Below are 16,841 nucleotides of genomic sequence, written 5' to 3' on the forward strand. Positions count from 1 at the left end.
GTCCTCGATGGCTGGATGTTGCAAAGAACCAAGGAGCTTTATGAAGTTGTAGCTTACGTGAGTTGGGCCCGGGAGGAAGGTCTCCTGCTTGGTTGTAATGGGAAGAGTGTCCATGTCACACAAACCCAAATGATTGTATTTGACATGCTGTCCCAGCAGAGAGCTCTGGATGGCAGGCTAAAGGGCATGGGCAAGTGAGTCCTTTGACCATGTAATTGTCTCCAAAATGAGGGACCCATGCCACCCAGCAGCCTCTACTGAAGTCATCTGTGCTCCTAATAGGCAGGAGGATTTGGCTGCAGAGATCTTGCATCAAAATCAGGGCCAGCGAGACCAAGAGCTGAACTGACATAAGGTATAGACAGATGAAATGGCCGTACTGAATTAAGGGGGGAAAGGGAGTGTCCTAATATGTGTCAGCTGATGGTAACTATTTTGGGTGTCTTCTCCACCCTGCACTAAGTAGAATATAGGGCAGAGCAATTGAGCTGTGAATGAACTGCCGAAGTATGGTGGTTTACCTTCCACTTACTGCTGGGCAAAGAAGATGCATGAAGACACAGTGGATCAGATCAGGTTTAATCTGGCCTCTCCTGCCCAGGGAGATTGTCCCACCATGGCAAGGTGGGTCAAGGGCAGCATGTGCTGGTTGAATCTTGCACTGCTGTTGGCCATGGTGTAGATAAAGAGAAGCTCTCGCTCCCCCGCCTGGCACTTCTGACCAGTTCTGTAATCAAAAATATTTCTCATGACCCCAAATCTCTGGGCCTAGTGGAGTCTGGGAAGCCAACCCTGGCATCTTTTCTTGTGCTGTTCCCCCATGCTGTCCTCACGTCTGCCGTCAGAGGTAGTCACAGTTGTTATTCAAGGATGACATAGTTTTGCTGCATGCCTCCCTGCAAGTCCTTGACTTGCTCTGGCCTCTTCTGTGGGGCTTGTCTTTTTTTGCTACCCTCTTGGGGACATATTGTTGACTGACACGGTAACATAAATGCCTTGGCCTTGGACTCCATGGTGCATGCCAGCCTGTCAGCACGCATTGTGTACTTTCCCTCTCGGTGGTTTTCTAGCTTTTACTGTTTCAGGGAGAGGGAGAGAGATGGTTGTAAACAAGCCGCGGAAAGGTGGAGCTTGCACAGAAAGTCTCCATCAAGAGTTTTACAACTCTCAACCTCCCCTTAGCCCGGCAGCAAATATATGTTGCATGAAGTACAGTCAGACAGGGATATTCTTGACTCTTTTGTTCTCTCTGTCACTGATCCAGTGCAGCACACAGTATAGTGAGCAAGAGAACTAGGGGGTAATCTGATGCAATACGGGCAGTGTTTATTTAAAAAATAAGAGGCATGTGTTTGCGTCTACCTTTTGTTGGCATCTTTGCGCGTGCCAGAGTTGCATGCATGCGTGCGAATAGCATGCATGAATTATGGGCAGCCAGCCATCCAGCTGTTTGACTGATGCATTTCAAGGAGTGTGAAAACAATCATCGCCAGTGTGGTTAAGGCTGGGCTGAGGGCACGTTGTCCCGTAACTCTAGAAACTGGAGTTATACAAGGCCAGGTGGAAACCTTCCACGAGTCTGGCTTGGAAAGCCACATATCACAGGATTGTCCGTAATGCAGCACCCCCTGCCCCCCAGCTTTGCTCCCAGAGCTCAGACTTCAGTGCTGTTATAAAATACCATAATTGTTTGCTTCGGGTGGGTAACCATATGCAAATAACCAGCCTTGCCTTCAGCGCCCCCCACCTTCAGTGCCGTCAGAATAAGGAGATATGTCCAGTTATAACACCAAGTAGGTTGAACCTGTCAAAGCCAAGGCTGGACTTGATGGGAGGGCTGGACTCAATGATCTCCTGAGGTCCCTTCCAGCCCTAATGTCTATGAAAGAGTTAGCAGGAGTTAAAACAGAGTCTTTCTCAGCCCCAGGCTCTAAGCAATACAGAAAATGCAGCTGAACCGAACTAACCACCGTGACTGCAAGCTCTTTTCCCCATGGCCTTGCTCCCGTTGCTTTCATTAGTGATTAGAGAGAGGGACCAAACCTCAGCTTTCCCTCCATCCCAACCAGGATGGATTCAAGTAGAGTGGGACCTAGATACCCCATCTCTGTGACACATGAGGGAGATGCATACCATGGTCCTGCCAGTTAGGAGATAAAGGAGGTTAGACGTAGCCCCAAACCAGACCTCTGCCTCCAAAGAGCTCTTCTTCAGCTGGTTGGGCATGTTCAGCATCTCTGACTCCATCTCTTGGTGCATTTCAGAGCAGGAACCAAAGCAGAGCAATAAGATAGCAAATTATTATCCTGACTCTCGGGGTACCTGCATCCCTTGGCAGCGATGCATCGGAAGAGTCTTCCCCCCGGCGTCTTAAAGGAAGGGTTTATTCTTAAATTAAAGAAGCTACGAAAACATCCCTTTCTCCTCCGCCCACAAGATGATGGGGTTTTTTTTGGTGCCTAGAATAAAAATGCTTTATGACCATGTCACGGATGGGGGTTGTTAATACACTGTGCTTGGCCTTAATCGTTTTTGCAGGAGTTCGATACAACCAGCAGGGGAGCAATGAGGTCACTTCCTCCTCGACAATCAGTCACCATGGGAACAGTGCCATGGTGACCACCAGCCAGTCTGTCCTCCAGCAGGTTTCTCCAGCAGGCTTGGACCCAGGCCACAATTTACTCTCGCCCGATGGTAAAATGGTGAGTACACCTGGCCTATTGTCGCTCCACCGCTGATAAGATAAGAGGGCCCAGCAGGCAAAACAAACACGAGTTTTTTGAGTTCCTAGCACAAGGCCCCAGCTGAACAATGAGGCATTGTAGGGTTGGTGGGTTAAAAAAAAAAAAAAATCTGGGCTGCCGTGAGTCAAAGGCAGGGCTGTGACCCCCGCTTTCCCCGGCAGGTCGTGCTGAACCCGGCCAATAAATCTGACACAGGCCCGGTCTTATTTTATTGATTGCATGCCTTGTAAAATATAACGCAGTGGGTGGATCACTGTTTGTTTTTCGCTGCCGATGACATGCGTGCTGATAAAATGCTCATTCATTATTTTTTTTCCCTTTCTTTCTTAAGCCCTCCAAAGTTTTAGGTTTCACCAGGGAAGCAGTTTCTGTGCAAGCAAGCCCCTTTCCCCCCTCTCTCCCTCTGTCTCAAACTTTCTCTTCTCTCCCATCTAATGTATACCCAACTAACACATACGCGCATGTGTATTTTCCTCTGTGATCTACAGGGCACTATGAGGCTGTAGCCCCAGCAAGGCAACTTTGCCTCGGTTATCCTTCGTCTAATGCCCATATGTACACACACATTATATGTTATAAATGCACCCCGTTCATTTATACAAGTGAAGACAATGAGACAAGCTGCAGGTACTTCCCCAACTAGAGCCTTGAAAGAAGCTGCATGGTCACGATGATAAACGGCGCACACAATTTGTATCCAAATTTGTAATTCCTTCTTAGATCAGCGTCTTCAGATCTGGATGTTGGAGTTGGCCCCTTGCAAAGTTAGAGGGTCACTTGCAAATAGAGAGTGAGGCTGAGATTTGATGTACTTCCAAAAATGTGGGGGCATTAATTCACAAGCATTTTACTAGTAATTATCCAAATTATCCAGAGGAAGAAGGTGACACTGTGAGGAGATTAAAAAAAAAAGAAAAGCAAATCAATATAAATGGCCAGGAGTATCTGCATCCATGCCATAAAACGGGCAGGGCAAGGCGTTAGTCGTTTCTTTGAGAAGACGGGAAAGCATCTTAGCTCAAACATTGCGGCGTTGCTGTTGTAAGATGTCACATCTTGAGAGCTGTGTTGACAGATCGGTTTGTTGTTTTGATGTCCGGGGAGCTTTATTTGCTACTGAAAGTGAAAGTCGAATCCAGCCCTGCACACTTGAGATGAACGAATCCCAGCGGTTTTAGCTGTTTTCAGTTTTATTTTCAGAAGCTCCCAATTTTGACTCCCAATTTTGACTGCATTCCAGTCAACCTGGTTAAATCCCTGTTTTTCCTTTTGCTCTGTGATCCTGATGGTTTTTGGTCAAAAGGGTCCATCTTCCAGCCAGAGAGAGTAGGACATAATTCCCTTTAGAAGCCGGTAGCTCCTTTCTGGACCTGGCTGGATGACGTGAAGACGATGCAGCCTAAGGTGCATTGTTCCCTTTCCACCCCAGGACTCCTCCTCTGCTGCAGTGCCGAACTCCTGAAACGATGTTAAGTATGGATTTCATTGTATCACTACCATGCTTTGGGGTCTCCATGGTATATTATGCGTTGCAGCAACAGAAGATGGCCCTTCCTTCAAGGCCATATGAGACAAGCCTACAACGAGCTGTTGGTCAGTGTGATCGACTCTTGTCAGACATAAGCTTCAAGGCAAAAAGGGGGTTTAGTTAGAGGAGGAGGTTGAGATGGCTTTTTCCTTGGAGCAAGTTCCTCCCAGGAGTGAGGAGCAAGCATGGGAAGAAAGCCTCAAGATGCTTGGTTGAAAGCAGAAATGGAACCAACTTAGGTAGCGGTAGGAGTGTGTCCAGTGCTAAAAGCTTTTGCCCACCTGTCCATTAGTGCTCAACCAGCCCCACCAAAGGTGCAATGCCCAGCACCATCTCCAGTTTCATTCCCCAATTAACATGTAGTTGTTACCTTTGCCGGCTTATCACTCATCACTTCAGCAGAGCTAGCCAGCGCTTGCAAGCCATTTCATAAAAATATGCTGTAGGCTGTGGTTTCTAGTCAGCAAACATGTACTTTTATTATCCCAGATCAAACCAAGAACAGCCAAGAAAATCATTGCCCTTTAATGGTTTTTTATTCCTCTCCAAGATGCATGTTATTGAGCCTGTCAGTACTTCAGGCTTGTCACTGTTTTATGATCCTAGATTGCCTTTAACCATGGCAGTACTGGAGAACTCGCTGGGGACTGGTTTTTTATGATGTGGTTTGAATTCTTTGCTGGTCACGTGATCTCTTGCTCCCTTCATTTAGTTCAAGTTTTTTTGGTTCTAATCTCATCTTGAAAGTAGTCCAAGCTACAAAGTGAGCAGTGCAGGGTCCCAGGGTGGCTTGTTTGACTTGCACACCTGGGGCGGTATAATCTGGCCTTGAAGAAACTTTGAAAGTGGAAAATACTGGATAAGGAAATATGACTCACGCTCCTGAGTGATTTGTTTGTTTCGGTTACAACCGGGCCTATCTTGCACCCACGTGTGCAAAATAAACAGGCCAGTTGGGACCAGCGTCTAACAGTGTAACACCTGGCACCCGACCAGGTCCTTTTAAATGGGAAGGGAGACACCAAAATCTAAGTGGCCGAAGCCTTGAAGCTGAGCACCTTATGCTCCCATGAATGTTGGGACTGTTCAGTGCTGATAATTGCACCAGTTTTAATGAAGGCTCTCCATCTGCTTGTGGTGGGGACCCCGATTCAGAGGCACTGGTGAAAACTCCACATTTTCAACAAAGACAAGCTCCCATGTGTTCTGGTACTGTGATAGCAAGTCTGTGTGCATCTCCCTTTAAGTATGGGAGGAGTCTGGCTAAGGTCCGAAGAACTATTCATGCACTTAAAGTCAGGCAGGCGTTTATCTGAGAGGTTTGCTGAATTCGGGCATAAGTGATCAAAGGCCCTTAGCTAACGTTCCTAGAACAATTAGCCTGTTCCTATACTGCCTCCTGCAACGGTTCAAAAATCACCAGTCCAGCCCTGAACCGTCCTAAAAATTGGCTTAGAAATCATCATAAAATGTTGAAAAGTGCATTTCAGATGCTTTTACTTTCATTTCTTTAAAAGCCTTTTCAAATTCATATTTTCCACCTTTCTCCTGTAATTCTGAGGACTGGACATTTTTGCTTTTTTAAAATGATGCTGCAAATCTCTCGCCTTCATGAGATTCCAGGAGCTGGAGCTTTAAGCACAACACCTCAGCTATTGGGAAGAGTTAAGATCCCAGATTTGGAGCTGGCATTTCATTTGCAATCATTGCGGTTCTTATTTATTATTTGGATTTGCCTAGCATCTAGGAAGCCGTAGCCCTGGACCCAGAGCCCCATGCTACAAGCACAGAATAAAAAAGTGGCTCCCTGCTGCAGGTAGCCCACAGTCTGATTGAATTTTGGATTCCCTCACACTTTGTCACTAGTCATTGGGTAATTTCCCTTCTCTCCCTTTATTTCTCTCGCTCTTCTGGGCAAGGTTTCACCACTGAACCGGTTAAGTCACAGATGGAGGGAGCAGTTGCTGTCTAGACAGCCTTAAATTTGTAGCAGTTATTTTGTTGTTCAGCACATGTCTCTGATGCTTGTTGCCCTTCCTCTGTCTCGACAGATCTCTGTGTCGGGAGGCGGGCTGCCTCCTGTGAGCACCCTGACCAACATCCACGGCCTGTCCCATCACAACCCCCAGCAGTCCCAGAACCTCATCATGACGCCGCTCTCAGGAGTTATGGCCATCGCGCAAAGTAAGTGCTCTGCCCCCTGCGCTTCAGGTGTGCTCTTGTCAGAGGGACTCTTGTCTTCCTGAACCTGGTTGGTTTAGAAGTACAGGAAACCCTTGCTATTCGCGGGTTTGGCATTTGCGGTTTCAAATATTCGCAAATGCCAAGCCCGCATTTTAAATACACTTTAAACACTTACTGGAGCACCTCGGGAGCTTCGCACTCACTGCTGCCGGGCTCCTGCCAGAGCCGGGCCCCCCTCACAGCCGCCGGGGGGCACTGTGTTCATGAATGCAGTGCCCTATTTGTGGATTTTGCAATTCGCGGGCTATACGAGAATGTATCTCCCACGAATGGCAAGAGTTGCCTGTACCATATTTTCTCACGTACAACACACCCCATACATAATAGGCACTTGTTTCAAAAGGTAAAAAAAAAAAAATTCCGCTGTTATGGCTGCATAGAGCAAGGACAGAGCCTAATATTCAGTTGACTTTTCTGCTTAATTAAAGCTGAAACTCTAGCTGTTGCTGAAGCCTGGTCTCTCCATGGATGGATCTATAAATCTGAAAGGAGCTAAAGAGTGTCCAAGTCTGTGAAAAAGGAGAGAGACCAGAAGCAGCTAGCAGGCAGCAAAACTGCCCTAAGAAAGGTTATTTTGCTTAGTTGAACATCAAGATCATTAAAAGGGAGAGAGGTTTGTTAACACCGCTAGAGAACAGAACAAGCCATTAAGTTAATTGGCTCCCTCAGCTGCCTGAATAGTAATGCAGCTGCTGCTGCACTGTGGAGCAGTGTCAAGGCAGGGTGCTTGTATCCCAGTTAGAAAATCAGCTATCCTGCTTCATACATGGATCCTGATTTTGGGGGGGCTGTTTTTTTTTCTGTGGGGGGGAACAGTGCATGTTGTGTGAGAGAAGATATGGTAACTTCACTGAGCAGAAGTAAACCCCCACTCCCCATTTACCTGCAAACCCAGCTGGGTACAATGACTTATTTCACTTCCAGAACTGACCATTGTAACTGTGTGGCCTTTTCCCACTAGGGTCAGAAGGAAGTGAAGTGGTTGCACTGGCCCATGGTTGAAGGGAAACCATTTGATTTTTCTTCTCCTAGCATCTATTGTGTGCTCTGGTGTGGTATGGAGGGAAACGGAGACACCCACTTGGGTACCTCTAGCTGCAGGATGGTGTTCTCCTCTGTTTTCGTTCTCCCAGAGCAGCACCTCTGAGTGTGCTAGCACTGACGTCTCTGCTCACTGTCCCGTTCTCTCTCCTGGCAGGTCTGAACACCTCCCAAGCACAGAGCGTACCTGTCATCAACAGTGTTGCTGGAAGTCTGGCAGCTTTGCAGCCGGTCCAGTTTTCCCAGCAGCTGCACAGTCCACATCAGCAGCCTCTCATGCAGCAGTCTCCCAGTCATATGACGCAGCAGCCTTTTATGGCCACGGTGACTCAGCTACAGAACTCACACAGTAAGGATCTTGTCAGGTATTTGTTGAGGGACCCAACGAAGTGCCTGTGATTGTAAAGAGTCCAAAATACTTTTGAATACAGTTTGCTTGCTCCCTCCCCACTCCCCAGCCATGCACCCAATTGGGTCCTCACTCCATCCATGCTGCAGTTGAAAGGGGTGACTGTGGGTCTTACAGTGGCCACCCAGTACCCACAGCAGTTCATTTTGGGGTGCAGAACCTGCCTGGCACTGTACTTGGGCAATAATCTTCCTCCAAGCTCCATGCTATTGTGACTATATGGAGCTTATATCTAGCCTGGGTGCATTTACATGAGCTTCAGTCACAGCTGTGGGATGCAGAGTAGATTCACCCTATGAAAATTCAAGGAGGGAAAGCAGGCGAGGAACCTCTTCCCTGTGAAATGGGTTTTCTTCCGTATACCCCTTCCAGCAGATATGGAGAGGGGAGGAAACTTGGCTGCTGTAACCCTAGCACAGTGGATGCTATCCATTCTCACTTGGCTGTAATTCTTCCTTCCTCACAACTGCTTCTGCTCTTCCCTCCACTTGGACCTCCTCTTCCTCTACAGAATTACTCCTTCATCCCTTGTCTCTAAGTCCGAGGACCAAATTCTTCTCTTGGTCACAGGAGTAAAGCTAGAATAACATGAGTGAATTTACTCTGGGGCAGAATGGAATTTGTTCCAGGAAGCTCTGTTTGCATCCCAAGCCTGCCTGTGCCTCTGCCCAGGAAAGGCTGGACTCTTCTTTAAGCACAGTTAATAGTAAAACCATTTCAAGGTGCACTGAACATCTCAGGGTTATTGGGGTAGGGGGCAGGTAGGGGATGGAAAATTGGTTTAAGCAAGTTAAAGAACTCTGTGAACTTCCAGGAACCGGAGAGAAAATAAAGACAGATCTAAGGAACAAAGGTGTTGACCAGGGGTTTCAACTGCAGTGACAAAAAGTCTACAGGAGTTACTAAGTCTCCTTGGCAGTCCTTACCATCTACTTTTACACAAACCTTGCACAGAAGGAAAAGAGGCCTGGGTTTGAAATAATCAATGGGAGAGGATGAATTATTCTCCTGCAAATCGGAAGATTTGACTGCTTTAGGTATTTTCTTCAGCTGAGACTTCCATGTGCTACAGCTCTGGAAAGAGTGATTGGCAGGTTGTAGCTGATTCATTTATAGTCTTGCAGTCAACCTGTCCTTATATTTTGTTAACTAACTTAAATCTTTGGTTAAAGTAAGAAATCTTTACTGCCTCCATTCACCAAGGGCTCAGTGTCAGGGCAGTCGCATAGTGCTAGGCCTTGAAGTCTGTCTGGAGGGTCAGGCCCAGAGAGATGAATGGACCCCAACTCCAATTCCCAACACCACTGTGGTGTTTTGCAAGGAAATTTGTCAGGTTTAGGGCAGTCTGTTTTTGATGAAAGATTTTTTTTCTGGATAAAAGACATGTTTGGCCATAGCTATCAGTCAAATCACACAGTTTTCCATCAAACTGTTTTCAGCCAGCCCAACCAAGCACCAGCAAGTTGGAAACATTTGGGAAAAGGAGATGTAGACACGATGTCCCTTCAGACTTTTGAGCTGGCCCAGGAGCTTGCTAGAGGCATTCCCTTTACTTCCCTTAACTGTTACCAGTCCCCATTGGTTAAGAAAGTGAAACTCCCATGGGCTTTACCTTTGCCTGCTGGATCTGACCCTGCCTTTGGTGACCTTGTCCATCATCCCTGCCCCCTTTCCTGTATGTGCCTCTGCCGCTCAGCAGTGGGGTGGACTCTGTAGGGTTTGAAGGAGGGTGCGGAGGGTTCCTTTGGTTTTAAAAGTGCGCTGGTGCTTCTCGTTTGTCTGCTTTGTTCAATGACTGTAGCTGCTCATGTGATGACTGTCTGTCTCCTTCGTTTTTGTAGTGTATGCACACAAGCAGGAGCCTCCCCAGTATTCCCACACTTCCCGGTTTCCATCAGCTATGGTGGTCACAGATACCAGCAGCATCAGCACATTAACCAATATGTCTTCCAGTAAACAGGTAACAGCACATGTGTTGATCACGTTGTCAGTCTACGCTAATCATATGAGTGTTGCTCTCTGCTTGTGTCAGAACAGCAGAGAGAGAATCTGCCCATAGAGGGGACAAGAAAGCTGTGTTTCTCAGTAAATTATGGTTTGCTATAAAAGGAATGACTGTTTGCACAATGCACTGTTTATAGCTGTTATTTCAGGTTCATGCATGGTACACAGGAGATGGGCTAAACCCACAGGGTGACATTCTCGTTGCATAGATGTCTATGGCGAAGTGCCCTTTGAAACCACAAGGACCAAGATTTTGCCTTGAATCATTTATCTGCCCAACCCCATACTTCGGGGTGGAGAAAGATAAAGCTGGAGCCAAGCCAGCTCAGCTCCTGTGTCTGCTCAGCCCATAACTCACTGACTCAAAGCCAAATAACAACCCCAGTCTTTTCAGACCATCCCCTTTGCCCCTGTGGTTATAAATGGGTTCTGCTGCATGTGTTGCAATGCTATTTCCCCATCTGCACACAACAAGACTCAGCCATGAACAGAAAAGTCACAGGTTGCAAAAGAAAGCCAGGTGGGCTTCCTTTACTGAGAATGGTTCTGGGGGCGTTCTGTCAGTGGGTATGTTGAACTGCTGCCACTGCTAATGGTTGTTGAGCACGTGCATTTGGGCAGTGAATAGATCCCCCCATTCCTTTATGCTGATCAGTGCCACCTTGCATTTCTGCTTGCTCAGTGTTTGATGTCCGGGACTAAATACCAGTGTAGCATAGAAGCAGTAGAAGGTAGATCTAGATTGGTGGTTAGGGTTGTAATATAATAGAGAGATATCTATGTCATTTCTCATATAAACTGGCTCCAAATGATTGGGGTCTGAGGTATATGACCCCATGTCACAGCAGAGTCATATTGACAGAACAACATAGGGAAAAGCTTGTGCTGGTGATTCACTTATCCGTGTATATGTAAGGTCTTGGGTCTCCAGAGCTGTAAATCCAGCCCCTGTCACCCGTGGCAATTCTGTTTTTTTCCTTTTAAAAAAACCTGACCCCACGGGTGACTAGCATGAAAATGACTTGAGTAATTGCCCCATTCCCTTGGCTAATTGTGACTTGTTTAGGAACGTGCAGGACTTATGATGCCTTTGTGATCATTGCAGCGAAGTCCAGGCTGGCATAACTTTATTGAAGTTGATTTAGCTTCCTAGAAGCAAATGACCTTTTCCCTGACTCTGTTAATAGAGACCATTTCTAAATGCAGGTGAGGGATTCTAATCTCAGTAAATCGGGGCACATTTAGAGTCACTGTTAAATCCAGACACACTACTCTAAAAGTGCAGGAGTGTAGAAGAGATCAGGCTTTGAAGCCAGATCCTGATCTGATGTAAACCACCAGAGCTCCTTGAAAATCCTTGTGTGGGTCTGCAGCTGATCAAAACGCACCTTGCTTCATTGAGGTTAATGGATGAGACTCCAACGCCCCAATTTTTTAAGATGTATATTTATATCAGGCCCTATGTTATTAATATCCAACTCAGACAATAGCCCCTTTTTTAAAAAGCCAGCTCTGGGGACTGTGGGAAATATGTGGCCCTTATTGATTGCTAGATAAATAGGAGACAACCTTGAACTTGTATTCAGATAAACCTTCTTGCTAATCGCTGACAGTGGGAAGGAGAAAAATCTCGGCAGCAAACAGAAAGCAAATAATGCTAGGAATTGCTGCGCAGCTTTGTTTTCATAGATGCCCTTAAGTTACACTGCAAGGATGGTGCAGAGACGACTCTATTCATCCCAGGGGAAAAATGGAACGGTGTAAGTCTGAGTACAGTGGGCTACATCCCGTTGTAAATCAGCAGAATCAGTGATGAGCAGAGCAGATTCTCATTGAGTTGATGGAAATCTGCATAGCTGCATTGATTTGACCAGATATTCATCCCATAGAGCTTCACTGGAGTCCACAGGTCAAATTCCTAGTGGGTCCACGCTGGCATAGTTGCATGGAAGTCCATAAAGACTCACCAAAGCCCAGTCCCTCTGCCGGTGTGGGACCCAGTGCAAACCTTTTCTCTCACAAAATGGAAGGTGAAAGTGTAATTCTCAACCCCACTGCCCTCCGACTCCTGTTAGGTTTCCCAGTCTTTGTAGTGAGCAGGGAAAACATTTATCTGTGCCCACAAATCTCAATCAGTCGGGCAATCAGGCACATCAGCACTCCTCGGGAATACCATTTCCTTTGAAAGGCTTTATCAATCCATCTGGTGTGCGCTCAGCCCTATCCTCTCCCTTGATTAATTATTCTGTCCTACCCCTCGTTGACTTTGATGCTTGCTTGTTGAAACAAGCCCTCGGAATACAGGAAATGTGCTTTTTAATCAAAATAGCGCACAACGCTACCTGCTAGGCCTGGGGATGGCGTGTGCCCTTTGCTACGCAAAGCGATCTTCTGGCTTTGAAGCAGAGCTGGCTGAGATAATCAAGCTGCTTTTTTCCCTGCCTCCCCCTTCTCCATACTCCTTTGGTTTATTTTTTTAGAAGTAGGTTATCCAGGGCAAGCAAGCCCCGAGCATAATAAGCCAGCAGTGTCAGCCATCCAGAAAGCCGGCCCCCGCTCGTGGGACTGAGTGCAGAAAGGAATGTGTCTATGTGCAAGCAAGGCCCATGAGCCACTGAAGACCCATTGAAGCCCACCATAAGGGGCACAGATTGGATCAGCCTCATGTGAGGCCCTGGCTATGGGGATGAATGTTACCCTCAGCAGCACTCCATATTGGGGCTTGCATAGAGTCCTGGTTTTCTACTGTCCATTTTGCAAATGCAGCTTGATCTCAAAGGCAAGGGTAAGAAATAATTTAGTATCACTGAGTACTCTTTGCATTGCTCATCCCTGCTGTTAACAAAAGGTGAGTTGGATGCCGATGGAAATTGCTGCTGAAATCAGTTGAGAGTTAGGTACTTAGTACCTGTGAAGATCTGGGCCTGGATTCAGTCCAGCGGGAATCTTTCTATAGTCTCACGCTTTGGGCCACACCCTGAGACACTGGCTGAGACTTGGAGCATTTGCCAGAAGTTGAGCTCTTTTTCCAAGGAGAGAGGTCATATATAATCCATCCACTATTTATCTTCTCTGTCTCAGCTGAGCAGGTCTCTCCCTCTATCTCCATCTGGGCCAGCCGCAGTGCTTTGTTGGCCTTCCTATTCCCTCAGGGCCAGGAAAGGGGACACACTCAGTGCCCCCTGAGCAGAACCATTTCTTCTAAGCCACCCCCTTGGGCAGGGCTCTCTCACCTTCACTCTGAGCAGGAGCTGCTGATCTCTTATCAGCTGTTTATGTTTAGACTTGGAAGGAGCAAATAACTCCCAGTTCCTTTGACAACACTTAAGCCTGAGCCACCATTTTATTACGTGAGCAAACATCTGATAGCCCCAGAGCCCATCCCTAATGACATGTCATAGAAGCCTCTTGGCGTCTCCTTATCTCTGCCTTATGATGTTTGCTGTGCACTGAAACCTGCAAGGTCACCTGCAGCTTCCCAGCCTCCATCCAAAATCCAAAAACTGAGGAGCAGTGTGTGTGCATGCGCGTGCATTGGGGCGACCATGTGGCATGGGGGAAACTCAGGAGTGAAGGCTCATGAGATCTAGAGGTGAGAAATTGCCAAGGCCAGGTATAGGAGGTAGCAGCTATTGGGCAGTGCTACCAAAGGTCGTGCACGTTAGGGTACGGCCTTGCCCTGCCTCACCCAAGTGTCTGTGTTTGCTGCGTAGTACTCTCAGTCCTTGGAGCTGTTTGTGGCATAAGACAGGAATCTTGTTGGGAATGGGCCGAGGACATGAAGAGCCCTGGAGGAGGGACGTAAATGAAGCTAAAAGGCAGAGAAGCGTAGTGACGTGCAAAACATTTCCTCTCGATTTGAATGGAGGCGATGTCAGTGTGAGTGCAGAAAGCAGAACTTGAGTCCTGAATGCAGCCACCAAACACATGCAGCAGAGGTAGGACCGGTCAGCCACCGAGATGTCTGCCAAGGTGCGAGTCCACCCCGTGCAGAAGGAACCAGTTAAGGTGGAGCTCCTCTCTCCTTTCTGTGCCAAGGCTGCCTGTGGACCCCTGTCTACTAGGGACCGAGCCCTCCACTCCCTCCACATGAGTCACAGAAAAGCCATTGCTTGGTAATGACTCCTGGCCTGTAATGTGACCTTGCCCCCCCCAAGCAGCTTTCAACTCGTGAGACTGCATTTACTCGGTCGGCAGATCAGCATACGCTTCACTGGTCTTGGCAGCCTGGCAAAGGGGAACAAACTGGTCTTGGAACAGCTTCTCCAACAGGCTGGGCACGAATAGGCACTTTATTTGGTCAGATCTGGCAAGAAAACTCTGCATGTTTCCTATTGCAGTGCCAGAGGCCCTGGGCACAATCCAGCACCCGGTGAATCAGTATTGTCCCATTGGCTTTGGCAGTTGGGACTAGGCTTCACAGGGCCCCTCAGTTACCACCTCAGTGCTGTGTCTCATGGAAATCTCCGGGTAAAAGCTGTGAGCCCGAGGCTGCAACCTTGGAGCATTGAATGGAGCAAGAGGGAAATGGGGAGAGGTAGGTCTGAGCTCCAGGATAGTAGTAGATCTGCTTGGATTCAGAGATTGCTGCAGAAATCCTGGGAGTATCAGCTGGTGTCACCTTGCAGACCCCATGCAGGCTGGCCAGTTTGGCCGCCCTAGGGTTGTGGAAGCAGAAATGTGAATTACTGACTCTGTTGCACTGAGAGTTTTGTGAATGCTAGAATGGCCCTGAAAGCTCATTCCTGATGGCCATTAAAAGGCATCCTGTTCCCCTGCTTTACATGTGGTAACGCTGCATGCATGCTCTCTAAATCACATCTCCTGCTTCTCTCCCACTTTCTCTCCTAGTGCCCCCTGCAAGCCTGGTGATGTTCCACACCTCACTGCTTTTGCACCTAGTGACCGGAGCTTATTTTCCACAACATCATGCCGGTAACCAACCAAGTCTGGGGAGCGTTGCTATAGAGGAGCTCAGCCAGCTTGTCTAGCGCCATAGCGAGGAGCCGATCCGCCTGAAAAAGAGCTGGAGTTTCGCGACGAATAGCCAACCTTCTGCAACTGGACAGGAGCAAGGCTCTGTCCACAAGGTGCCTCATCCCAGAGACTGTGCTCTTCCTTCCCTTCGCACAGTATTTCCAGGACGTGTCTTGAGGATTTTAAGTATTTGCCTTCTAGAGGCTGTTGCCTTTTGTGAGAAAATAAGAACAAAACTGACCGAGAACTGGCAGAAGAGGAGAGGAAGATCAATGCTATTTAACTTATATTTCTCCACCAAAGGGACTGGTGAGAGACTTGGATCTGTTACTTAGAATTTGGAAGGAGGAATCACCTGTGCTGTTGAACTGAGCCAACTACCCTGTAAATATAGATAAGCCTCCGTCCTCCCCAAGCCTTTCACTGTCACCTATACATAGAGATTTATATGAAAGCAGTCAATTGTGTCCAATGGATGTAAACTACTGTAATTAAGTGCAATTTCCCCACCTGTATATATTGGCCAAAATTCTCATACTTCTCCTTTTGTAAAGGTCAGAGCTGAGGTGTTTTGGTTTTCTTTCCCTTTTTTGTTTTCCTTTTCTTTCAATGAGTGAATTCATAAGGAGAGGCCTGGCCATACTCAAGGGTGTCAGTCCCCCAGAATTGCACTGGCTGCTCGACCGGAGGACCGACACAAATGCGTGCCTCTGCAGAGCTTAAAGGCCGACAAGCTGCAGCATGGTCAATAGTCCTGTCTAATAGGAGCCCACGCTTGAGGAAGGACCAGGGATGAAATAAGTGACCCAGTGACTTGCTACCCAGCAGCCATGACTGGCACGATCCGTTTGGTGGCAACTGTCAACATCTGGCTCTCGACTATTATTATTTTCTTTTTGCTGTTTCGATTGAGGTTGGGCAAGGGTGGAGAAGAGTTCACATGGGTGTAGCGAGACACGTAGACCATTTCTGGAGTCTTCCTTTTTTCAGGTGTGTGTAGTTTCCAAGGGAAACTGCTGCTACGATCCGAATGGGTGCATAAGATGGTATTTTTGGTAGGAACATCCTATACCTGCCAGGGGGGTTAGATGCCCCAATCTTCCTTCTTTCAGAGAAGGGAGTGGGAAGTAGGGAGCGGGCCCGTGTCTGATTTCCATTTTACATTGTAAATTGGAATAGGGTGAACTTTGTTAACCTTACCTCTTTCAATAAATGGGCTGCCCTTGTCTTCCTAATGCTATGTTCTAACTTGCTGGTAGCTCTCACGTCTGTGCACTTGGATGGAACATCTCTAGTGCTATGAGTTCAAGTGTGGGTCACGCAAACAGCTAGAGATGTTGGCTGATTGTCCTACCTTGGCTCAGCAGGATCTATCTCTTGCTCTATGACCAATCCCTTTTAGTGGGACAGCTCACAGTGCGAGATACTGTTCCTTGTGGGTAGTGGTGTGACAGACTGGGCCCAAGACAGAAAGATCTATGCTGGAAAGTGATCAAGAAGGAGTTGGGATGGGTATATTTGAGTGCCTGCTTTCACTGATGACAATCGATGCAGCTACTGTATTGGACTGTTCTTTATTTGTAGACAGGAGGTGTTTAGGAAAGAGAATGCCATTCACAGACTCACAGAAAGTTAGGGTTGGAAGGGACCTCAGGAGGTCATCCAGTCCAACCCCCTGCTCAAACCAAGACCATCTGCAACTAGATCATCCCAGCCAAAGCTTTGTCTAATCAGGTGTTGAAAACTGCCAAGGATGGAGCTTCCACAACCACTCTAGGTAACCTGTACCAGTGTTTTACTGCCCTCCTAGTGAAAAAGTTCTTCCTAATATCTAACCTCAACTTCCCTTGCTGCAACTTGAGACCATTGCTCCTTGTTCTGTCATCTGCCACCA

The 16,841-nt window shown here is 47.4% G+C and overlaps 1 protein-coding gene across 3 annotated transcripts in view; it reads left to right on the plus strand.

Moving 5' to 3' along the window:
* Window positions 1-16,183, plus strand: part of HNF1B (HNF1 homeobox B) — a 47,714-nt gene extending 31,531 nt beyond the window's left edge. For 2 of the 3 annotated variants that reach the window (XM_019545615.1, XM_019545617.1), the window contains exons 5-9: window positions 2,539-2,702; window positions 6,324-6,456; window positions 7,715-7,906; window positions 9,808-9,926; window positions 14,822-16,183. In XM_019545615.1, the coding sequence (XP_019401160.1) occupies window positions 2,539-2,702; window positions 6,324-6,456; window positions 7,715-7,906; window positions 9,808-9,926; window positions 14,822-14,842 (629 nt within the window). In that variant the 3' untranslated portion in view covers window positions 14,843-16,183. Of the gene's footprint in view, window positions 1-2,538; window positions 2,703-6,323; window positions 6,457-7,714; window positions 7,923-9,807; window positions 9,927-14,821 lie in introns of all 3 variants that reach the window. The other variant, XM_019545616.1, reaches the window with a different exon arrangement.
* Window positions 16,184-16,841: the final 658 nt, after the last annotated feature.

This window comes from Crocodylus porosus, unplaced genomic scaffold (assembly GCF_001723895.1).
Source record: "Crocodylus porosus isolate Cpor-Errol unplaced genomic scaffold, CroPor_comp1, whole genome shotgun sequence".
NCBI classification, from domain to species: Eukaryota; Metazoa; Chordata; order Crocodylia; family Crocodylidae; genus Crocodylus; species Crocodylus porosus.